This window comes from Sturnus vulgaris, chromosome 9 (genome assembly GCF_052056855.1).
Source record: "Sturnus vulgaris isolate bStuVul1 chromosome 9, bStuVul1.hap1, whole genome shotgun sequence".
In the NCBI taxonomy this organism is placed as follows: Eukaryota; Metazoa; Chordata; class Aves; order Passeriformes; family Sturnidae; genus Sturnus; species Sturnus vulgaris.
In genome coordinates, this window is record NC_142251.1 from 17,091,120 (window position 1) to 17,116,422 (window position 25,303).

Genomic DNA, 25,303 nt, shown 5'->3' on the forward strand with positions numbered 1-25,303 from the left:
AGCTCTTTCTGCTTTGCTCAATCACAGCTACTTGCTGATGGCGCCAATAGCTTCTTTCCTAGACAGCTCTGTAATATAAACTGTAGGAGGACTGAACGTACGCATTTCCACTGCGCTGACGATGTCTGCATTAAACCTAAGACATGAATAATTCTTCACCTTATTTGAACTTAGCTAGAGCCTGCAGGTAACTACGTGGTAACCAAGGACTACAGCTTGGAAAGGACTAAACAGTAAATGCTGCAACCTTGTTAAATCATGAAAAATTTATTTTCATTACATATACATGAAAGTAAAAGATTTCAGTCAATAGTGTTTTGAACAAGCATTTCTGACATGAGCCTGTTAGTGTAGCTAGGCTGAAACTTAATGCAAAGTTAGTGTTTTGCCTTTATTTAGTAATTCACTTTTAGTGTGTATATACAGAATTCATTTTCCTGTTAGAATACCAGAGACAGTAATATCGCAACATTTACATTCCTCATATAAAATGGAGTAATGTACATTTTCAGCTTGGTGTAGATACATAAATATGTACAAAATAAACATTATTGTAATTAACATATCAGACCTTTTATTATTTAGCAACATCAAAAGCAGATGCACATAGATTTAGGTGAAAATGGTGAAAAACACCTTTATGACATTAGTGACCATTATTTGCATATATGAAGTAGTACAGATAAAGACTTGTCTTTCAAGCCTTCTGTGGGCATCCAATAACTTTAGTAAAAAACCAAAACTAATTGAGAAGCATAAGATAATAATATATATATATATGTCATGATCAGATGGTTTAACTAGGGTCCATCTTGATCACAAAAGGATAACAATGTAAAACATACACATTTGTTCAGAGCATAAAATATTGCACAAAAGCAATTTCTTTTGAGGAAAAGAATTCCTGTGTTTGTGAACAGCAAAACTGCTTCTTACACATTAAAGAAAGAATATATTTGCAGTTCCTAAACCAAAGAACATTCAGTAATACTGTCAAAACTGTCATCCATCAACTTCTTCCCAGCCTGTTTTATGGCAATGGTATGTCATTAGCAAGATTTGGCAAAGAGAGAAGGCAGATAGACAGTACATGTAGATATTTATCACAGGCCAGACCAAATCCAATAGTTACCTAAACCAATTGCTGGATGGTTTCAGTTCCCTCACAATTTCAGCCTTAAAGAAATATGGAAGTCTTCAGTGCTAGTCACAGTGATAATCACACAGTAGTAGAGTAAGATTCCATTCTTCTCTGCTTAGAAACCGTCTTGTCTGAATTCCCAGTCTGAAGGGCACTTTCCTCTGTATCACTGTCACTGCTGTCTACAAGAGTGTGATCCAAAGACATCTGACCAGTCCTCCTGGGAAGATGAAAGTTCACCCCACTCTCCTGTATGGAGTTAGTTATAAAATCTTCATCAGAAGAATGAAATGATTCATCATCTCCTGTGAAATGGTTGACAATGTGAATCCCATCAAAAGTGGGTTGGTCTGAGAAGTTTCTCTGGCCTTTTAGACATTTGATCTGTTAGAAAAAGTGGAAGTTGACAGTTAATCAGAACTCAAGAGTCCATCAATAAAAAACCCCAAACAACAAAAACCAAACCAAAAAAACAAGTGCATTTTCAAGAAATGCCTCATTGAACTCTTACTGGATAAAATGAAAGATCTGAAAGTAGCATATTTGATGATCACTTTGCGTATTAAAGTTTTAAGGCTTAATAATCAAGGTACCTAGAATCAGCAATGAGAGATTCCTCTTTTACTGCATCTTTAATATCCCCACAAGGATATCTTCTAGATATCTAGATCTTTCTATCTTCTAGAGTGGCCTATTTGTTTTGACAGCACTTTTGGCCTTAACATTTTACTTTTACAGCTCCATTCTTTCCCATATTGCCTCTTACTAGAGACAGCTCCCCTTTGAAGAACAGGGTCCCAAGTAAATATTGCCAGCTTCTCACAATCACAGAAAAACATCCCTGAGAGTATGTTTAGTTAGGTCTACATTGTAACATTAAGTGCCTTAATTATCTAATTCAGATCCAATGAGATTGCAGATCAAGTAGTATGGGAGAAACGTCTCTGTACAGAATAAAGAGATTGTAGTTGCAATTTTAAGAGAACATCAAACAAGACAAAAATTATTGTCTCACCATGGACCAATAACATTTTAATTAAATATGCTGCAGAGTGATACACAATTTCAAATATACATTCAAGCTACTCAAAACTAAGACCCAAAGGACTAAAGTCTGGCAAGTCCCCTATTAATTGAATGGAAAATAACTGTAACTCATGGAAGATACTCTGAAGGTTGGTTGTTTTTGTGGTGTTTTGGTTTGTTTCATCTAGAATTTAATTTTTGTTAGCTTTTAGTAGAAAATAGTTCAGGGTCAGTTTGACAGTTTAAGAGTATTAAGATAAAAAATCCTGAGGATGCAGATATACATTTTTAATGTTTAATAGAACCTTCCTAATGTCACTCCAAAAGCTAAAAAAGGAAGATGCACCACGTGCTACTTTGGAAGTGACTTTTTGCAGTATGAGACCTGGAGAATAGAAGAAAAAACATGCTGAAGAGTTTCTTTACCAAAATCTGTTTGATGTTTCAGAAATCTGAAGCAATATTCACTTTGATAAATAGAAGTGCTTGTATGTCCTTGGTATTGACAGCAATAGGAGATCTTTACCTGTCCATTTGGGGGAGAAGGGATCTCTGTACTTACCATGGGCTTGTGCAGAAGATGAGAATAAAAAAGGAGTTGAAAAAAGATCACAAGAGTCATAATCATGCTAGAAGCCATTAAATTGCATGTTAGCATGTAAAAACTCCAGCTTTTGATGTTATAGCAAAAAATCCCTGTTAGGAATATGAGTACATGATGTAGATCTAAACCTATGCTGTTACTGTGCATACTAACATTCGTTTTTGGCATTTCTTCACATACACATAGCCTGCTGTTGTTTCATGAGGACTTTGTATAAAGACAAGCAAAAGACAGCTGCATGCTTGTACAACATAACTCATGGTGCAAGCAAAATCAGCTTATACCAAATATTAATATATCTGGAATAGACAATTTTTACTGGTTTATATACCTAAATGCAGAAAGTCTGGTACAGACATTTTTGTGTTATTTAGAAATAATATTCCTGAAAATACCCTGCAAGATGATCAGAGATTAGCTACCACATGAATTTTCCAAAACAGCTATCAATTTTAGTCACTAAGAAAATAACACACAGAAACCCAACAATTTCTCTCCACCCTCACCACAGGAAAAAAAAGAACTGCTGTACAAGTGACTACAAACTTCATATTTGAGTTAGAAATTATATGCTTTTAGGTCTGTACAGTTAAGCCATTGGTTCACCTGAAATTATAAAGCTGATACTGAATGTTAGTTGTTTTGAACACTCAGAAAGCCAAGCCAATGACCTCAACTGTTTTCCTGAAGATTTAAACATGATAGCTTTAGATGAAGTTATTTAGGTAACATGACAAAATCATGGTTTCACAGTTTTAGGCAGCAACCTTTCCAAATGGGAGTCTGTGGAAAATGCTGTTGGTGAAAATAATCATGAATAGACACAGCCTTTGCCAGTACCTAAAGGGAGTCTCAGAAAACATTGTGTTATCTTTGTGCATCCTTTCATTAGAATAACAAATCTCTGACTTCCCAGAAACACTTGATATGCAGCTTTACACTTGCTTGCCTTTTTTTCTTAAGCATTCCTCACACACAAGGGGAAACAGACTGCTGTGAAGAAATATGAACATATTGCAGGGAATACACACTACACATCTATCAATGGTCATAGAGCATTGATATCATCATCATATCAATGGCCTGCTTCAGAAATGGCCATCTCAGCCAGAACACCGTGGCATAGACCTTGTTTGTATTATGGGGATCAACAGGCTGGAGAGCAGCTGCTGAAGAGGACAATGGGGTCCTGACACACGGGAGGCTAAGCTGGAATCCACACTGTCCCTGGGCAGTATACTAGGCTGCACTGACAAGGGCAAGTGTACTTTGATAGTTCAAGATTATTCAGGGGCCCTTCAACCTAATATTTGTTCAGGAGCATTTCTGAAGGAGCCTGATTATTTGGAATTTTTGTTGCAACAGGAAGGCTTTGTATGGCTTCTCAAAGCATTTGAAACAACTTGCAGACAGCCTGCACTCCAGTGCAATTAAATACCAGGGGCCAATGCCAGCATAAAGCTCTAAAATGGAGGTTTCCTAAAATGAAGTTTTGTACTCTCACATAACTTTGCAGTTTAGCAAGTGAGGCTCTATACTTCTAAAAGAAAAAACAGTATCTTTTTTCAAGGGAGGAACATTACTGTCCTACTGGCTCAGGGCAACAGTCCATCAACCTAATACGGTGTCTCCAACAGTGACAACAGGACGTTCATATTACCAAGCCTCCATTCACTTGTCTAGAAGATGTTGTAGCAAATATGAGTGAAATTTTTTTCTAGTTGCTCTGGCATACGTTTATACACCAGCTGTCCATGAATGATTTTATCATTTGCCATCTACCTCCACATCTTCCTGTGGCAGTTAATTCCAGAAATTCCTTTATTTGTTTTAAACTAACCTACTTGTTTTTGTAACTACCCCCAGATTCTAATAATGCAGGAACAAGTGGTGAAAAGCATAAACAGGCAGTAATCAAGACAACCATCATTCAGTTCCCTTTAACTTCCTTACAGACCTTCTTTAAACTCTCTACATCCATCTAGATACCAAGTGGCAATACAACTCCCTTTATTTGGTTTTTAATATACTTCCTATTAATGCCCAGCGTTGCCTTGTCTGATTTGGCTGGTGCTGCATGCTAAGCCAGTGTCAATACAAATGAGAGGACTCAATACCAACTGAAAACATGTTTCTTGATTTATAACTATCAGTTCTATGTTTGCCATTGTGTAGGTATGGCTTAGATTTTGCAATAGATGAATAAGCACCTTATTCACACTGAAATTCATTTGTCAGCTTTTTAAGGTAGACTTGAGATTCTTGCTTATCAGATGTTTCATTTGAACATGGGAAAAGAGCTTAAGGTAGGAATTAAAGCATTAGGCCAAGATCTTGCCATTCATCTAGCCAAGCATATTGAGACAATTGGAAATCCAACTTAGGGCTTGGACTGCAGGATGTGGGACCCAACCCAAACATTACCCCCATACCCTAGTTCTACTCTATACTTATCCCTGAAGAAACTACAGCCATGTTGAGCAAAGTATGGACTTGCACCCCAGGGTCTCTTAGTTTCTGTTCTCTTTTGTACAGTTGATATTGGTTAAAGGCTTTCAGTTTTGGGTCTGGTCTTCCTTCATGTGAAGGGAACTAGATCTCTGTCACTCCAACAAATAACATTTAGAGGAACCTGTTTCTTACTGCTTCAGTTTTGCACGAATCTCAAATCTGATCACATCTGCTTAAAAAAAAAAAAGCAACCAATAATAAAACAGGTCTGGTAAACCCCATGTGTTTTGCTTTTAATTCTCAAATCCAGGTCACATTGTCTACATGACTGCAGCTTCAACCCAGTTTTCACTACAGCACATTCACACGGTCTTTAGGACATTTCAAAGGGTTAACAACATTATGTGATCAAAATACATATCATCATTATCCCTTCAAAAGCCAGCTGAATCAAGCTCAAAATCTTAATATGTGCATTTATATACCTTCTTGTGTCTAAAGAATTCAGCATTTTAAAGACAAACTATATGCTTACTGGTCAACATATGAAAATACTTTACTGTACATACTCTTAACGGGTAACAGTGTATTTCCACAAATATAGAATAGCTGAAAAAAGGCTAACAATCAGATCCTTGAACCTTAGAATAAACTTTCTTACCTGGTGCTGACTGCCTCATCAAGCCAAGCATGAAGGAGAAACAGTAAAGAGAAATTTAGAAGTTTTAAACAATTCAAAAGGTGTTCTGTATTAAATCATAAAATCAAGTTTGAAGGGTGATAGTCAATTGCAAGCAAGTTATATTTCTGATTCCCTTTGGGTTTTTTTGAATAGGGAACATAGGTCAAACTTTCAGGTGGGACTTCGTGAAAGAGTTTGACTTAAGTTCTGGGAAACATTTTTATGCTGTAACCTGTGAGGTTTTAAGCTAGGAGGTTCATTCATTGGTGAAAAGTTGAACTAAAATGCTACTGTCTGGTCCCTTTAAAAGGCTTCACTAACTAATTCTTGAAATTTACTAAATTCCAAAATAGCAAAGAGAGGTTCTAACAAAGCTTGCCAATAAATATTAAATCTAGTCACAGTAAGATAACCAAGAAATACACAAGTGAGATCAAAATATGACCACTACCTTGGATGAATAAAATTGGTTTTGGCAGAAGGCAGTATGTCAATTTAAATGTTTATTTAAAGAATAAAGATCTTGAATTTTCAGTGCTTTTATTTTTAAGAGGAATCTAAAAATCAGAGTTCCCTCTTTATTTGTTCCAACCTTAGTAACAGTTGAAACTCTGTAAGATTTCATACTTAAAACCCAAACATGAATCAAAAAGAAACTAGAATGTTACTGAAAATATGATCTAACTACATCTAGCTGAAGAAACAAGTCATAAGGATTTTCAAATACCTTTCCTATAAGTCAGGAAAACATTGTCAACTTGGCACCATGAAAATAGAGATTTAGAAAATTACAAGCCAATAAAAAAATCAGTTATGATCTATTAAATTATAATCACATTTAACATGAATAAAAGCAAACGAACTGGAGTTCTTAAAAATTCCTGAGATCTCCACATCATCTAATGGGATCCCTTATCATACTTAACAGGTGACTGCTACTTACTGATGACTCTCCCACTGTAACGAGATGACTCCAGTTTAAGGCATACTGTAGTACACTATCACTTCTTTAAGAACACTCCCACTAACTTCTTTTGGAAAAAGGCTTATCACAGCAAATCAAGTAATTGGAGCATCTCCAACGGAATTAGTGGGAAATATGTTGCCATTATGGACACAAATAGCAGTCCAGACAAATACTACATCCAGCAGGTATTAGAATGCAGAAGCCGTTCTTCCCCTGCACTCAGCACTGCTTGGGCTGCACTTCAAGTGCTGTTTTCAGATCATTGGGATGCTTGAACATGTCCAGAGAAGTGCAACAAGGCTGGTGAAAGGTCTAGAACACAAGCCCTGTGAGGAGCAGCTATGGGCACTGGGCTATGGACACTCCTGGCCTGGACAGGAGTAGGCTCGGGAGATCTCATCACCGTCTACAACGCCCTGAAAGGAGGTCATAGCAAGAGAGGGGATCTTCTCCCAGGCAACCAGCAACAGGACAAGAGGCCAAAGTCTTAATCTATGCCGGGGAAGTTTAGGCTGGACATTAAGAAAAAATTCTTCACAGAAGGAGTGAGTGGGCACTGGAATGGGCTGCCCAAGGAGGTGGTAGAGTCACTATCCCAGGAGGTGTTCGAGACTGGAGGTGGCACTCAGTACCATGGTCTAGTTGACAAGGTGGTGTTAGGTCATAGGTTGGACTCAATGACCTCAAAGGTCTTTTTCAACCTAGTTAATTCTGTGATTTTTTTGAGTTTATAAATGGATTCAATCTAATACAGCTGCAGTACCATTTATCCACTTCAAGCAATTGCAGCAAAAAACCCTTGAAACTGGCAACAGTAGCTAATCAGAAATCAGAGCAAGCAGTAAACTCCAGGCTGGATAATCCTATTGTGGTCCCAAGCCAGACCAGTGGTGAATGACCATGTTAAATATCTGAACAGACCTAGGCTCCTTTTTCTGGCTGTGCCTGTATGGCTGCTATTCTTGAAAGTTAAAAATCTAGAGAGTCTCTGGACTGACTTTTTTTTTCCATCTATAGTAGGCTTAAAAGCAACAGTCATGAGGTACCACAACATTAATTGCATCTGCCCACTCATCATTAGGTCTTTGGAAACCAAGATTATGTATGCAATTCATTACTAATGTCTCCTGTTTAAGGAAACTATTACCTTTGTTTTTTAAACTCATATTTTTTAAAGGATGACAAACATATTGCTTTACAATCTAAAATACTTATCTCAAGTGAACTTTGCTGACCATACCACTAAAAAGAGATAAAACCCCTCCAGGGTGTTGTAAGTGAAAAGTGAAAGAACAGCAGAAAATTTCCAAGACTGAGTAATTTCAGGCTTTGGGGGTTTTTTAACAGCATTTAAATATTTGGCCTCTGCTTTAAATTGCCAGCTTCTGTAAGTCATTTAGCCTAAGAGTAATAAAAAATGTGTTACAAAATCCCTATAGCTGTCAGGAAGCTTAAATAAAATATACAGAACAATTTTAACGCATTAAAAGAAAGCTCATCTCCAGTTGTCCACCTGTTTATTTCATACTGCTCTGAATGTACTCTTAAATTTCTTAAGTTTTTATAAAAAGTGGGTTGTTTGAACATTATCATTTTGAGAGTATTAGAGCTAAAATGAAATATGATGTTAAATTAAAAGTACGTTGTATATCAGTTTTACCACAGACAAGTCTGCTGTATTATAAACGTGACAAAGATAAAAACCAGCAACAAGTGTTCAGACTAGAAGGTTTCCAGTGAATCAGAACAGGAAACCAATAAAGCGATCAATGGAAGGTCATGACTTTTTGATCACTGCACTAGATGGTTTAAGTATCTGGTTTTGATCTAGTGCAGTGTAATCAAGTTAAACTTTGAAGTTGGGTATCAAATATACAACTGAAATAGCAATAGCGCTGAGGAATACCCAACTTTAATGCTATTTTGAAAAGTCAGTATTTGGTAACTGTGTCAGGTTTTATTTCTTGAGGGAATTTTTCTAAGAGGTGACAGGTTTATTGTAGTGGGACTGTGTGCAATTCCAAGTTTCAGGATGACAGGCCTAGGAATTTTATTTCTACCTACTAGCTAGTTATTTATATGAAGTTCGCAAAAACTCTTTCTACAAGAAGCTCTAATGGAAATGTTTGTTTGGGGTGAGGATACAGCAACAAAAATATTTTAAAACAGCAGTATAATCACACTTAATATACTGCAATTATTACATTCAAGAAAACACCTAAATCTCAATACTCCTTCTGCCTACTGTATGCAGCTATAAATACAATTGTTACTGAAACCTCAAGCATTAACTAGAATGTACTGGCTGATAGAGACTGAAAATGCACCCATTACAGGCAACAGTTACAGGAAATGAGCATTTCACACTTTTACTCTGTCCTTTAAAAGCAGGACTTAAACTCAGCATTTTTAAATGGACTAAGTAACATTTTTGCCTCTGACTGCAGAAACTAGTTTCATCTGTGCTGGCTGCCAGTCAATTTGATAAAAAAATTCTAGGAGGTGTTTCCACGACATTTCCACTGTTTGCCCCGCTTATATTCAGGTAAGTTTACAGGGACCTATTGCAAGCTAATATATAGCAATCTTCTCCTGAGCTTGTTTTCTCCTATAGTTGGCACCTGTGCATGGATGCTAACACACAGTTTTTGCAAGGAACAACCACTCAGATAAACCAGTAGAACCTCAAATCCTCCATTTTTCAATTCCCAAAACTTGATTTATAGGTGGAAAAACATGACAGAGCCCGACATAGCTCTAATCAGTAAAGCAGACAGGTCACACAGCTTCAGCAATCAAGAACATTATAATGCCATGATAATGAAATAACTTTAATCAGTTAACTTCCTTTGGCAATCTACACAAAATTTCAAGGACACAAATTAATTACAGCTAGCTATATTCATCTCAAATACTGCAGTCAAGACTTATTACATTGCTCAGCAAGACAGATCTGGAGCTGTGATGTGTAGGATACTGTCAGGAAAAACAAGGGGGAAAACGTTTATAAAAACAGCAATCACTAATCTTCATTTATTTTAGCATTGAATTCAATCTGTCACTAGTGGCAATGAACAGTTAAGATTCATACCAAAAACCATTACCCTCATCCAAGTAAACAAATACCTGTTCCATTTAAGGACAGACTACATCACTGTCCTGGTTACACTGATCACATTTAGAGGTTTTCTTCACCCTCACGAGGGACAGAAAATATTTTGTTGATGGTGTTACCAGGGGTAAGGGAAAGGAATCGACCTTATCTGATGAAAAGATGATGATTCATGGAATGAAGTACCATTATTATGGAATCAATACTGTCATTTGGGCAAGTGTAACATATTAATTACACTGTGACCACTCAAAGTTATTGCATTAAACAAATGATAAAATACATAAAATACACAGGGATTCCATTGCATTTTCCATCTGCCTGTTGATTGCTTGTTTATTGAGATAGTTTCTAAAGCTAGTTGCTTTATTAAGGGCAACTAAATTGGTGAAAGTTACTGGATAATTATGTATCCCATTCAGTTCAGTTTTTCAGTAATAATCTGAGTATTATCAAGCCAGTATAACATCTGACTCTTTTAAGGACAAGCTGAGTTAAAGGAATAAAGCAATTCACTTTTCTAAAGTATAGAGTATATATTTAACTATCCTGTGTAGACAAAGCTGCTACATTAGATTGGGTGTTTGCAAACCACATGACCTCACAAACGCTATCTTATCACATCACAGGTTCCTCAGACTGACCACAACCACTTAAATCAGACTCTGCCAGCACTGAAGTTCTGTAACTTTGACACATACTAGTAAAGCAACTACATTTTTAGCTGTCCTTGCAAGATCTTTACTTGTGGGGAGGGAAAAATCTGATCATCTCTTGTCCAACTGCTCTTGCAAGATACGGTAAAAGAAAAGCACATGATTTATTGTGCTATAAACTTCTACCACAAGCTGAAATGCTTACTTTGTAAATCTGAGGGCTAACATATTTCCTTTCAGGGACAACATTTCTTATCAAGTAAGAAAACATTTATAGAGAGTCACATATTTTGGAAGCATTTGTCTAGTAAAAAAAAAAAACAATTAGAAGATGTTAATGGGACTCTAGTCTGTATTGAGAAACAAGTGCTTTACAAGAGTTAATACAGGACTTTCAACCAACATTACTGAGAACTATAAAGGGAAAACAACTGACTGAAGTAAAAATTGACTGGAATGAATCCCACAAATCTTAGGTGGTTTTAGGAAAGTGAGCAAGTAAAATGACAGTTTCCAAGAGACAAATGTAGTTGTGCCTGCACTACATGAAAAGGAATAGTATACTTCTGCCAGAAGAAATGGAAGGGGGGGAATAACTTGGCAAGAGACTGAGTAAGAGAACATTATATGTAATTGCAAATATTACGGAAAGAGGATGAAGCCTTTTGGGCCTTGTTGGTTTTGCCTTAGTTCTGATGAAAGAAATGTTACCTTTTCTGTTTCTCAGGTACTTAAATAGTGATAAATCTGATCTTCTCTCATTCTCATTTGTGCATATGATCTGATTCACTGCTATCCATCACTCTCTAAGTATACCTTCAGAGAACTGGAAAAAATTTCCGGTTGGTTGAACTTTAACTAGAATTCACTTTCCCCAGTTAGTCCTCATCTCCATTATGCAAAGCTATATTATTTACTCCAAGCTGTTTGCTTCTGCTTCTGTAGTCTAGTGGTGCATCAGATAAGAGAACATTTGATTTGGTAAGCATTGAATTTGACTCAGTGGAAGCCTAACAGACAAAAGGAATAATGCTTCCCATTGGTATCCCATCATCAAGCCCAGATGCAATTATTAAGAGAGAAATAGGAGCTAGGAATGCTGCTAGAAGTGGCCAGCTCATCTTGTGCTACTCCAATGGGCCACAAGTAGCATTATAATTCTGTTCTCATCTATGGCCAATGCAGAAATCATGATTTACCTACTAGTAAAGACATTCCCTCATCTCTTCAGGGGACAAACTAGATCAATCTGTGCTGGGGCCCAGAGCCACTCACTGATTTAAGATAATAATAATAATAAATACAAGGAGGAAATAATTTGACAGCTTTAAAACACAGTTTACCTGTCATATAAGTTTATGGTATTTAAGACTAAAGGAACTGTTAATATGGTTTAATATTTCATTCTGTGTACTATAGTGCATTGAATTTTATTTAGGTATTTAATAGCGTGGCCCGTATAGGTGAATTTTTTTAATCCTTTACACTAATGCACTACAAGTTCACTTTCCTGTCTCCAGTTTAGTTTCAGTAGTGAAAGCCTAGAAAGCTAATGCAAGTTGCAAGATGTATCCTTAATTCAGCTATATAACCAATTACTCCGTTGGTCACAACTTATACATTATTTATTCTCAAAGTCATTACTTAAAGTGTCTTGAATTTTATTTACACAAGCAAAATCTTTTAAAAGCATAGTATTTAATCTCCAACTTTTATATCTCTTTTCATTAAGCCAATCTTAAAATGTTAGCCCACCAGGAGCACGATGAGACCAAGAGATAACACCTATATCAGAACCTTACTGACTGCATTAGGTTCTTAAAACATAATATCAGATCCATTCCTAGATAAACTACACCTATGTGGAAATGGAAGAGTAGTAAACTAATGCTCACTACTTCTTTGAAGAGCCATCAAGTTTTCAGATACTGAAATTTGATATACCCTTAAAAACCCTCCATTTTCTTCACTGTCGATATGCAAGAATTTAATCTCTATTAAAGTACCTTTAAGTGAAATTATGAAGTCTTCTAAATGCATGAAAATTATTTTGACAGAATAGTAATGCTCCAGTTATTTGCCACTTTGTTATTTTCCATCAGCCATGCTGAGATATTGTTAACTGGACAAGTTGCAGTTTCTAAATGTTGGACCAGTGTGCCACACTAACATCAGAATTTTGGTTTTCATTCAAATATCAAACACCTACGTAAGATTTGCACATCATCCTTGTTTCTTCACAAAATATTGCAACTAATTATTTGTCAAGAGGATATCTCATTAGAAAGAAACAGCTAGGAGAAGACTCTGTATTCTCCCTCTGACATGGGTCAATAGCAGATGCATGCACAAAAAAAAGACAAAACATGTAGTGGCACTTTCACAATATTCTTCCTAAACTCCAGCAGTTGTGTCTCTAAATTCATGGCGGGTGGAATAGTCCCTGCAGATGCACAGATGTCACAGTAAAACTGAAAAATGGGCCATCTTCAATGTCCACATTCCTGCTTTCTAAGGAAAAAAATGTCTTAAGCAAAGGAAGCACTGTTTCTGTATGTTCCTGTTTCCTTCAAAAGCTGTCCTCTAACACACATAGCCAATACACACCTGCAATCCCAAACTGTAGAGGCTACTTGCTTTTGTATAACAACGTGTTAGGCAGAATTCAGCTTTTAGTGTAAAAACTGTCATAAGATTAAACCAAATCCACATTTGAAATACTATAGTATATAAATATAAAATCCTGAGATTTTACAGCAAAACAAACACATTAAAGGATTCTAAGAGCAACAAAAATCACCTAACAGTGTGACAAAGGCAAACTTTGTAAAATTTCATGTGAAACAACTTGAACTTAAGCACTTCAGTCCTAAATCACAAAGTCTGAAAGACTGGAAACCACTTGCTTTTGTCTCCAAAGGTGTCTTGTGGTCTGCCAGTGTAGTTTGTGGGTAAGCACATCAATTCTAATCTTTTGTACCACCCCTGTAATCTAGGTAACACATACAAGCCTTGCAACATCCAACAGGAAGCAGAAGCAGCTGCTGGGTAATATATACAAAGTGACTGCACATACAGAGAGGTAGTGCATGAAATGCAGAACTTCAGCAGTTTATAAATCATTTAATTCCATTCAGTTTGAATTAAAAGGAAAAGGTAGAAAACTACAAACAACTCCTCCTTGTCTCTCCAGTATATGATTTGTGTTTAAAAGAATAACAGCTTGTTCAGTAGTCAGTTTTTCTTAAGCCTTCAAATTTACTTAATGGAAACTTGTAAGAGGCCAAACTTCCAATGTATTCATTTCCACATAGCTTAACAACTTTACTTCAGTACTACCTACTTAGTGAGATATTCTTTTGATCAGTAAAAACGTTTCACAGAGTAGCTTTCACTTAACATTTCTGTACCTAATTAAAGGCAATTTCTGTGAAATACTAGCAATCCTGGTGCAGCCTGAAAGTATCTAACCAGGGTACAATCTTACACTGTGTGCTCATGCCATTTATGTTCCATCAGTAACATAACTGGAACATCAGCACATGAACTGGAAGGTTAAGTGACAGAATAATCTAATCACTAGACCTTATTTCTCCTGTGTCAGACACAGGGCAACCAAGCTTCTATATTTACTGACAAGAGTAACAAAAGCTGCTTCACAGAAGCTGCAGCCTGTTGGGGCTGCACAATAAGAAAGCATTTAAAGTTAAAATCTCACTCATCTAGAAGTCAAGAATGCTGGCTGTAGAGACAGCTTTAAGAATGGGAGGGAAATGAAAGAAGAAAGAAAATGTTAGGTGGAAAGACTTCAATTAATGAAAAGAACAAATGGCAACTGAACATGAGATTCTGAAAAGACAGTGTCTAAGGCTAGTACATATTAAAAAGCTCTCAAAGAAGTTTACATTATGACTTCCTGTTTGTGATGATCCTCAACATTTCAGGTTTTCACACTAGTTTCAGCCTTCAAGAATCAAGTCATAAGTCACAACCACCTAACAACTTTGTGCCCAATAAATCACTAACTCAGCCAATAAGGAGGAAAGGAAGTAGAGCACTTAATATACATGACTTATCACAGGATTAACTACTGGTTAACTAGAAATACTTCAATCTGAGTGTCCTTTCATTATGCATCAGCTGTTCTTTGAATACTGATAGGTTGTGTAAAAGATTACAGGATAGCTGTCAGTAACTTTCTAGGGAATGAGCATAAAATCAGATATGTTTACAAAAGTTCAAAATGCAAGCACATGTATTTAATTTCTGAGTGAAGTTATGGTTGCACTGAGGAATTTAAGAATTTACTATTTTACGTAACATTACAAATTACACTTAGTATTTATATTCTAACCCATATTTGATTGTTCAAATCAGTGCAAAGAAAGAGGTGCATGTAAATAGATTTAAGATAACGTGCACAGAACCACAGAATTCTTAAGGTTGGAAAAGGCCTCTGCAGAGCCCAACCATTAAGTTAACGCTGCAGTGTTCACCAGTAAAGCAGAAGTTGACAGAAGTCTAGAGTCTAGTAGAGCAGAAGTTGACAACTTCTGGTTATAATGTTCTCAAAGCTCCAAATTTTGTCTGTTCTCCTGAAGTGTTCATCAACATGTTTAAGACTTACTCTGAAGTAATTAATATTCAACTCCGCTTAGCATGCTACAGAAATCCTCTGGTTAGGTATAAAAGGAATCAGGCAGGCAGCTTGTTAGAACAAGCCAAAAATCCAATAATTCCATTTATACCTACTTTATTTGAGTGGTAAGAAGAAAGGCATATTTTTCTCTTCAATTATTTTGTACATTTAATAGCAATGTAGCTCATTGGTTCAGTTTTGGGTGCCATACTACTGATTTCCAGTATGTGCAGTTTTATTCAGTAACAGGAACACAACTTGAATTTGCTACAAATAAGTCTTCTTACAACATTATTTGAAGACTGACTATAGCATTACTATTCCTAGATGAGTAATAAAAGCAACTGAAATTTATCCTTTAGGCTGCAAGCTGCATTATTCTTAACAGCATGCAAAATTTTGTCCAAAATTAATTTGATTGTTAAGAAGTTTTGTTTATACTTACAAAAACTTCCAGCTAATTGCCCTTTGTAATCTGAATCTATTGATTAATCATTTGATACAGCATGCAGAGTTCCAACACGTGGCTGATTTAGGTTACTACATTGTTTCAAATGAGAGAAATATCTGAATACTAAGGGCCAAACTTTTCTGACCCAGAAAACCAAGAGATGGTACAGCAGCAGCTTGTTGCACCTGTGCCATAGCAAACTCCCACCCCCAACCCTCCTTTAGTGAAGAATTCAGCTTAGACACTGCGCAGTAATAGACACTCTCTGCTGCCCTCACTGGTGCTCCTCACTGATATTCTAGATTTGCCCTGTGCCTGGCTACCAGCCTGGCTTGCAAAGACTGATGGAACAGCAGACCTTTGACAAGAACTCTGCAACTATGATGGATCATACTGTGGCTACAACTTGGCACCATCGCCATCTGATGGATGATATCAGAGAATAGAATTAAAGTACGTAGCTTCTCCAGGCTCCACTGACACAGAAACACATTCACATGGCTGGCCAAAGGCACAAAATTGTGTTTATCCAAAGGCCAGAATATGGACTTAATCTGCAGTTACTTGTATTCAATATAAGATTTGGTCATTATTGTCAAATAAGCAGAATCAACACTGATGGCCATGCCAAGACATTTAATCTTGTTTCACACATATCTGCCCCACCCCTACCTCAAATCATAACTTTTGCTTTAATTAACATTTGCATTTATGTGCAGTTTAAAGTTACACGATTAAAATGTATTAGAAGGTAACCATACAGTCACCAAGAGCTCTCTTCCTTTTCCAGTGCCTTTTACATGCTAACCAGTTGGGAGATTGTGGTCAGCATGTCACATACACCATCACCCTATCTTCAGGAAGATGCATTTGCAAATGTGTAACGTTTCTTTTAGCTTTTGCAGAAGTAGAATCAGAAAGCAGCTAGCCAAAAACAAAGAACATCGTCATTAATGGATGTATGCATGAAGACACTTCAGTGCAGACTTAAGGAAGTTGTTTATTTAACTGGCATTGACTGAATTATACTTCTCCTAACATTTAGCAGTTGAGAGCAAACAGTTTTGCCTCTTCCTGTTGCCATTTTCTTCAGATTTTGCTTTCTGAGGAAACACGGCAGGAAACACTGCTTTCCCTCTTAAGATTTTATTTAAAAACTAGAGAAATAGATAGGTAACAGTAAGGGAGAAAGGGAAAATAAGTCACTAGTAAACAAAGACTTCCAGGCTTGAATAAAGTCTGTGTAAAGAAACATGCAGAATGCTGCCAAGGTAGCATGTCTACTACATACAGAGATTCATAAAAATCACAGAATTACTAAAGTCAGAAAAGATCTGTAAAATCGAGTCAAACCATTTCTTCCTACTGTTCCTATATATCCTAGAATTATATCCTTCCTATAGTGTTTACCTAGTTTGGAAATTAAAAATTTAACCACCACAAAGCACGTATCTGGAAGAGGAGTGCTCTTCTACATGGAATTACTCAAACTCTGCTATTGTTGAAATTCATGTTCTTCATAGCATTTCCTTTCTGTCAAATTGAAATGCTGGTAAAGATTTTACTACACTGCTGGTATTCTATAGGATGATCATTATTCTGTGAGCTTATGAACCTCATCTTTCCAACCTGTTCACATTAACTTATACACATTAAAGACATATTGCCTGCCTTCATGACAATTCAGTTGTTCAGCCAGGCATATAACAAATGCTTGTTGAGAGAAAATTATATAACAGCTTTGCAAGATTAATTATACTTTTCCCCCAAAGCAGGTTTCTTACCTTTTCAACCTACAATGAGCAGAGGAAAAAAGTCACTACAGTGCCTTATTTTGTTCATAATGCAAAAATAGACTAAATATCTGGCTTTCTGGGAATTCTTCAAGCAAGCAAAGAAAACTAATTAGAGTGTTTTAATGGAGAAGGCCAGGTTATTGATTTTTAAATCTGTTTTTAAGTGAGCTTAATGATTGGTAAAGGTGCTGGACTGATGGCCCTAGAGACTATCCTCCATCTATAGCATAGTGATCTATAGCATAGACAACATTCCAAGATCCTCAACTGTGTTATAAGTCTCAAGGGATTGATCCTAAAAGCTTGGATCTACTCAGATTGTTACAAAAACATTATCTACACTTTAAGAAAGGATGTGTTTATTTAATAAAAGCAACAAGGCAAGAAAGAATTAGGTTGAATTGCTCTATAATCCTATGGTTTTAAACAACACTCTCAGAGCTGTGTATGAATAGGCTAGAAAGAGACTGCTGCAAAGATGACCAGGCATTTTGCACACGATAGAATATTAGGTAAAGATATTTCTTCACAATGCAGCATGAACTGAAATGAGCCAGTGAGCACAGGAGTTACATAAGCCATCTTGGTTTCAAGACCTTCTGATCTTATTAACTAACAGAAAGTTACTACAACTATTAGAGCAAGGAAGTTTGAAGACAGACATTTCGTAGATTGAAGGTTTTGGCAGTTTAAAACTTAAAAATCTGTTAACTGGTATTAAGCAAGCATCCTTTTTTTTTTAAGCAATCTCAGTATACTACCACATAAAATTCGTCCTTACAACAGCAATAACCAGAAGATCTATGCATGGATTCTTCTACTTGCACAAATGAGGTTTAGTTTCTAACTACAGTAGCCTTAATAGTTGCAGCAAATAAAGACATAAAGGGGCTTATTTTCACGTATGCAGTTCCAAATGGAGTAAATGCAACACGAATATGATCAACTCATGAAATAAAGGAAAAAGCCAAGACAGAAATGCTAATCCCATTTAACATCAAGTCACATAACTAAACACTATTTTGTTCTCTTACCTTCCAAGATAAAGGTAAGATTCATGTATAAGAGTTTTATTGCATTAATTTAAAATAATGTACTTCAGCAAAAACAGGTACTGAAGATGTAATAACTATTAAATAAGCAGAACCTGCCATAGGTGAAAGGACAGAAGGTACAAAAGTGATCAGAGACTGTGGTGTAATATCACTTACCTCATGATGCAGCTCAGCTATCTGATCTTTCAGTTCTCTGATGTACTGGTTAGAATCAGATTTATTAAGCTGCCCTTGAATTTTTCCTTCTTCTTTCTGTTTAGGTTAAAAAAGGAATCATATTCAAATTATTCAAAGATCTACTATATTAAAAATCTTATTTTAAGTGCTTGCATATTTTTGTCACGAACAGAAGCTCTTCCCAGACAACACCCAGCACTTTCATTTGGTTGAAGTTACAGCAGGTATCTAGAGGTGACAGTGGCTCAGACCAAGCTGACTCTCTCAATAATACAAGGCAGAATTCTATGGAGGAGCATGAAGAATTAACAGCTTCACAGGCGGAATCCACATCCTAAGTACACGAGATTGCATTTTATTAAACCACTCCTACAGAATACTATCAATACATGGAACATATCTTAATGTATCTTATTTTCACTAATGTAAAGTTTATACTTAGGAACAAGACATTTCTTTTTGTCTCTGAGTAAACCAAACAGTTCTTTCCTTTCAATGTGGGACATGCACCAGGAAATACTACATATGACAAGCTTCTTTTGTCCTGTAAGAAGAACTGTAACATCCAAAATATTGTGGTATTTGCCACATAAGAGTTCCAGAGAGTATAACTGAAGAGAGGAATGCACCCTAATATCAATGCTTCAAGAGGTATACAGAAATACTGGCAAGTAAAAAAAAACCCAAACAAACAAACATAAAAAACCCTCTGATTTATAAACCCCAGGACAAAACTATGAGGAAAGATAACATGCCACCTTGCAAACCCTTTGGCTGAATGAAGAGAACAATCTAGAACACTGTCAGTATTGGCAATATCTCTTTTTTCAGGCTTTGTTTTTCTTGCTGTGAGGTATGCATTACAAAATTACTCGAAAAATAATTTTGTCATATTTACTATTCATTTCCACAATTTGTAAAATGAAGAACAAGATTCTTTAATGCCTAATTCCATATTGAAACCTAGTTTCCAGAGTAATATATGGCCAAATTCACACACATGTACAAAAGTAGTATTAATATTAACAACAGTTCCTATCCTCAATAGATAAAAAAACCCACAAATGTAGCCTAACTCCATCATCTCTCTCTATGAGAATGACTACTGGCCTATGAAACAAAAGCAACATAACCTGCAGACCAAAAATACATCAGCATATGAAAGAATCTTCCTTGCTGTCAGACACTAAGATTCCACACAATGAGCATGACTTGGTCTCTTGATCAGGAATATATGGGAGAAATGCTTAAGTCTTTTCTCTCTGTTTGAAACCTTGACTTTCCCATTCAATCCTCTTACTCTATGGACTCTACTATGTCACTACACACTGTGCAATCAAAATGCAACAGTAAAGCAAGGTTTTAGCAGAAATAGAACAGAGGTGCCATAGCCCTTCTAAAACAGAAGTGTAATAAACAGCTGAGCTTACGTAGAAGCTGGGTGCACAAGAGGTTGTGAAACAGGCACTCCCAAGGTCAGTCCTAGAAACTAGCAGCAGAACCAGGAACATTTAACAGGCTGGGTTTGGCACACAAATAGCTGAAAGCTGTTTGCATATATCATATGGGAATTCCACGCTTCCATTGCATTTAAGTGGTGTTATGGTTACTTGTTATACTAGAAATAACACTATAAAGTTAATGTAGGTAATTACAGAATTGTGTGTATTTGCTCATGGAAGAACTGACTGTAGCTACATACTGTAGCTAGTCAGTCAGATCTGAATGGAAAGCATAAACCTGCCTTGCAAGATGCCTATTATTACTGAAAGGCAAGTAAGGTTCAGGTTTTTTTTCAGAACTACAGATTTTGTAGAGCTGAAAATTCACACAAAAAAAAAAAAAAAAAAAAAAGAAAGAAAAAAGAAAAAAATAACCCTGAACAGCATTTTCTACAAACATACTTTTAAAAAGGTCATGCTGTAACTTCCTCTTGCAACATTCAAAATGATGCAAGGGAACAGAAGCCGATCCTCTTAACTTGCTGAAAAAAAAATCATCTTCCTAATTAAATAATACCATGTTCTGTGGGCTACCAAGTCTGTCTACAGTAGATAAATTGGGAGGATTACATAGAAAAAATATTAGGACAAGGATTGTGTTCTTTGCAGCTGCTATTCATCCTTGGCCAACAGAAAAATATAATCTGCTAAATTGTTCATGCACTGTCTTTTAAAGATTCTTATGCAAGTATGGTAGCAAACCAAGGGAAAAGATGCAAGAGTCAGACACCACAGCACTAAAATATATTTTAATTTCTATCAAAATCATCTAATTTAGAGAATAAATAATAAAGAGACAGCTGAAAGTTTACCTATATCTAATGAATAAAAAAGTCCTTCAAAGTTTTATCTGTCATATTATGATTAAGTTACCCAATATTCTTTAATACTGTGAAATGAGACTGATATATCTCATCAATACGTACATTTTTATAGAAGTACAAAGTATTACCATGATCTTCCAGATTGTTTCACCATCCAGCGACATTTCATGCCAGAAAGTAATCTGAACTTAATGCAAATAATTCCCATTTTCTGGTGAGCATTCATTAATCAAAAGCAAATTTTAATGTGAGGAACTTAAATTTGGTAGTAATATTCTTTAACAGTAGTTTTTCATTAGGGGAGCTTGACCACCCTTCAGCCTCCTTTTCTCCAAACTAAATAAGCTCAAAATCCTTAGCCAGTCCTCACAGGCCTTTCTTTTCAGCCTTTCACCAGCTTTATTCCCTGTGGGCAAATTCAAGGATCTTCATATCCCTCTGAAATCATGGAGCCCAGGACTGCACACAGTAGTCAAGGTGAGGCCACATTACCAGTTACTACACAGTTGCATTGACAAAAGAAAAATGAAATTGCTTTCATGCAGCTTAATTTCATTTAATGCTTCTATTGTGGCATTTACTTTAGTAGGAACTAGACATTTAACTCTGCTTTACTTGTATACTGTGCTTGAATAGTTTTGTACTACTGTGCTTGAGTAGCTTTGTACTTCTGAGGAAAGCATTCAGATCAAACGTATGGGTTCAAAACTGAGTATTAAGATTCCGCTTACAATTTAGAAGTCTTTAGATATTAGTGTCACGTCTTTTAAAAGTGAATAGCATAAGCAATTAGTCATCTCCATATTTAATTTTTTAAATCTAGAGTTAAACACATAGGATGTGCATTGCTGGTTTGGTTTTTTGGTGGGGGGGTGAGGGGGAACACTATTATAGTAAATCTGTGATATTTAGAGAAGTCACAACACAAAAACTAGCTGGTTGCTAGACAAACCATAGTAATTTTAAATTTTAAATTAATATATATAGAAAAAAAAAATCAGAGAACATATCAATAAGCAAAGAGTGGATATTATCAGAATTGCAAAATAACGAAGGCTAGCCCGTTCTAGAATGTAGGAATTTGTTTAAAACATCCTGCAGTCACATGTGAATGAATCTCTCTACACCCACATCCCCGGCATATTGTGTCTTCTGAAAGATCACCTCCAACAGCACCAGCAGAGTTAGAAATCTGTATCAGGGTAACAAACACCCTCGTGGCACGTATCACCTCTACCCTAGGGACAGGTGCTTGTAGCAGTGTGTGCAGCCAATACACAATCCAACCCCCTGCCCCAGAGGCTGTGTATATAGTGGGAGTAGTACGGGCAGTGAAGCAGGAAATGAGCTCTAGAGATCAAAAAAACCCGCTGCTAAAGCAGAACTCATTTAGGCCCCTTCACAGTTTTGGAAGCTCTCACCTCTCTCATCCTGCTGTGAAGTAGTAGAAAGACTGTACATGTATGCATAGCAAGAGCTACACTGAGAAGAAAAATCTGCACTCCAAAAATTCTCCTTAAAATGAGGAAAAATTTTGTCCACCAAAAGCTATCAGCTGAGAATCATGGTTTTCATATCACACTTAAATCCTCTTTTGTCTGGCTTTCTAAGAGAAAAGCATCTGGCAAAGATGCAACACAAGTCTCAAAAAACCACCTGATGCTACTGAGAACTCCTGAACATGTGGAAACCTTTCAAACTCATTTAGCATCAGGCCGGGATGTGTAGCTGGCAACCCAAGAGTGCAGGGACAGACTGCTTAAAAAAAAAGCTGATTTAAAATATCTGAAACCATTACTGCATAATGGCCTCCCAAAATCAAGTTTAGTACTCATAATAAAAAAGGGTTTATACAACAAATAAATAAATCTCCAGAAACCACCTGAAAAACACTGGAGGCCTTAAGCTGGCTTTTGCTGCTTGATTGAAGTTTAAGATACAGAAGATCAGTGTAATCAAATTCCAGTTGCAGGTGTTTCATCCCAAGGGGATTACAAGTTTTCTAAAACACTCAATTATCACAGCAGATAGGAAAGGAAATATACATCAATAAGAAAATAAGCCGTTTTAAATAATAAGAAAACATCTAAGGTTGTTTTCATTTTAATAACTGTGAACTTAAACACACAGAAAAACAAAAAAAATATTTACATAGGCAGTCAAAATCCAGGCATACTAGACAGTTGCTGTTCCTCAGTAACATCTTTACTAAAAATGACTGGAAGATAGGATGTTTCCCTAACACCCTTAATTTGATCTTTTCTGACTTAGCAATATTTAGTTGGTAACAACTTGCCTCAACCTCTTTCCAGGAGAGGCTTTAAAATTTTTACTTTGTGGCAAAAGACACTCCATTAAAAACGTAAATGAAGTATATTCAGAAGGGTAGATGTGGTAACTAGTGTCCTTTCAGTGACTTTACAGTGACTCATTCTAGACTTTCAAAAAACACATCACTAACATCACACACCACTATTGATAAGAGTAAAAAAGGGGTTTCCTGTAATTTGAAAAGATGGAAACAATTTCTTTACTGAACAGTCAGTACTTGGAAAAGTTATTAAACAGAGGTCATAGAAAGGCTTCATTCTATAGAAATAGTGCTAAAAGTTTAAACTGTGGGGAGATTACTAACACAATCATGGATTTCCTTTACAGTTGTTCTCAAAGCAGCTTTTACCGGGTTAGAGATAGGGTAAATGTGACAAAATTCTCTGAATCTGCCAGGAAACACAGCAGGAAGAAGTGATGTTACTGTCTGTCCTGATCAACCTAACAAAAAGAATTAATTCTTATGGATTTTTTTTGCTTTAAGATTACTCAGACGTAAAACTAGTTTTTCATATTAAAAGTGTGCTCTATACCAACCAACTCAACCCAGCCATGGATGATTTTAAGAGGATACTACATGTCACTAGCCTGCATAGAAATGGAGGGAAAGGGATTAATCTGCCAAGCAGAAGCTACAGCTGCCCCACTCTGCTTCCTCAACCTGCCTACACTTCCACTGGTCTAGTGCTCCTCACCCTAGGCAGCTGAGTGACTGCAGCTTGTAACTGATTTAACCTTGCCTGATTTTTTCTATTCTACTTTCAATTACTGTAGGGAAAACCTTAAAAAAACAAAACCAAAACAATATCAATGGACCAACAGGACTGCTCATATGCAATCAGAAGGAACATTTGCTAATTATTAGGCCAGAAATATTTGTTTGCTGCAGTTTGAAGCTCTCAGTTCTGCTGAAAACAAGAAAGACTATTTTCCTGAGGAAGCAAACCTAAACCTTTGCTGATTTACTATAGACATAGAGAGAGACAACTACTTGGCTGTTTTCATCTTAGGAAAGAATGATTCAGACAGAATCACACTGCATGCAACCTGACCAGGACAAGCCATTTAGTTGTAGGGTGTAAATCTCTAACCTTTGTGAAAAGTAAAAGCTGTACCTTGAATATTGTGTTGAGTTTTGGGACCTCATACAAGACAGGCATTGAGGTGCTGGAGCATGTCCATAGAACGGCAACAGAGCTGGTTTGGAGCCTAAGGCTTACAAGCAGCAGCTGAGGGAGCTGGGGGTGTTTTGTCCAGAGAAAGGGAGGCTGAAGGGAGACCTTAGCACTCTACAGCCATGAGAAAGGAGGTTACAGCAAGGTGAGGATCAGTGTCTTCTCTCAGATAGCAAGTGAAAGGACATGAGGAAATGCCCTCAAGCTGCCTCAGGTGAGGCTTCGATTGAATATCAGGAAAAATTTCTTTATGGAAAGGACTGTCAAACATTGGAACAGGCTGCCCAAAGAAGTGGTTGAGTCACCATCCCTGGAGGTATTTAAAAGACATGTAGATGTATCACTTAGGATGATTTAGTGGTGCATTTGACAATGCTGAGTTAACAGTTGGATTGGATGATCTTAAAGGTCTTTTCCAACCTAAATGATTGTATGATTCTATGTAAGCTTCTCCCTAGTATGGAAACACAAAAACCAGGAGCCCAGTCATCCAAAAATCCATCCTTCATCTGTTAATATAATTGCTCAAATGTCCTATTCAAAGCCCAGAAACCTGCTAAATATGTCCAAGTCATTTAAGGGAAAGGATGCCATCCAGAGAGACTTGAACAAGCTTTAGGAGCAGGCCCATGGGAACCTCATAAGGTTCAAATAAGGCTCAGTGGAATGTGCTACACACCCTGGGTCAGGGCAAATCCCTTTATCCACAGAGGC

General features: G+C 36.6%; 1 protein-coding gene across 9 annotated transcripts in view; it reads right to left on the reverse strand.

The window, feature by feature from the left end:
- Window positions 1-248: 248 nt before the first annotated feature.
- Window positions 249-25,303, reverse strand: part of EVI5 (ecotropic viral integration site 5) — a 73,536-nt gene continuing 48,481 nt past the window's right edge. For 7 of the 9 annotated variants that reach the window (XM_088169973.1, XM_088169970.1, XM_088169972.1 and 4 more), the window contains 2 exons: window positions 18,737-18,832; window positions 249-1,525 (listed from right to left, as the gene is read on the reverse strand). In XM_088169973.1, the coding sequence (XP_088026099.1) occupies window positions 1,220-1,525; window positions 18,737-18,832 (402 nt within the window). In that variant the 3' untranslated portion in view covers window positions 249-1,219. Of the gene's footprint in view, window positions 1,526-5,883; window positions 5,898-18,736; window positions 18,833-25,303 lie in introns of all 9 variants that reach the window. The other 2 variants (XM_088169974.1, XM_088169975.1) reach the window with 2 other exon arrangements.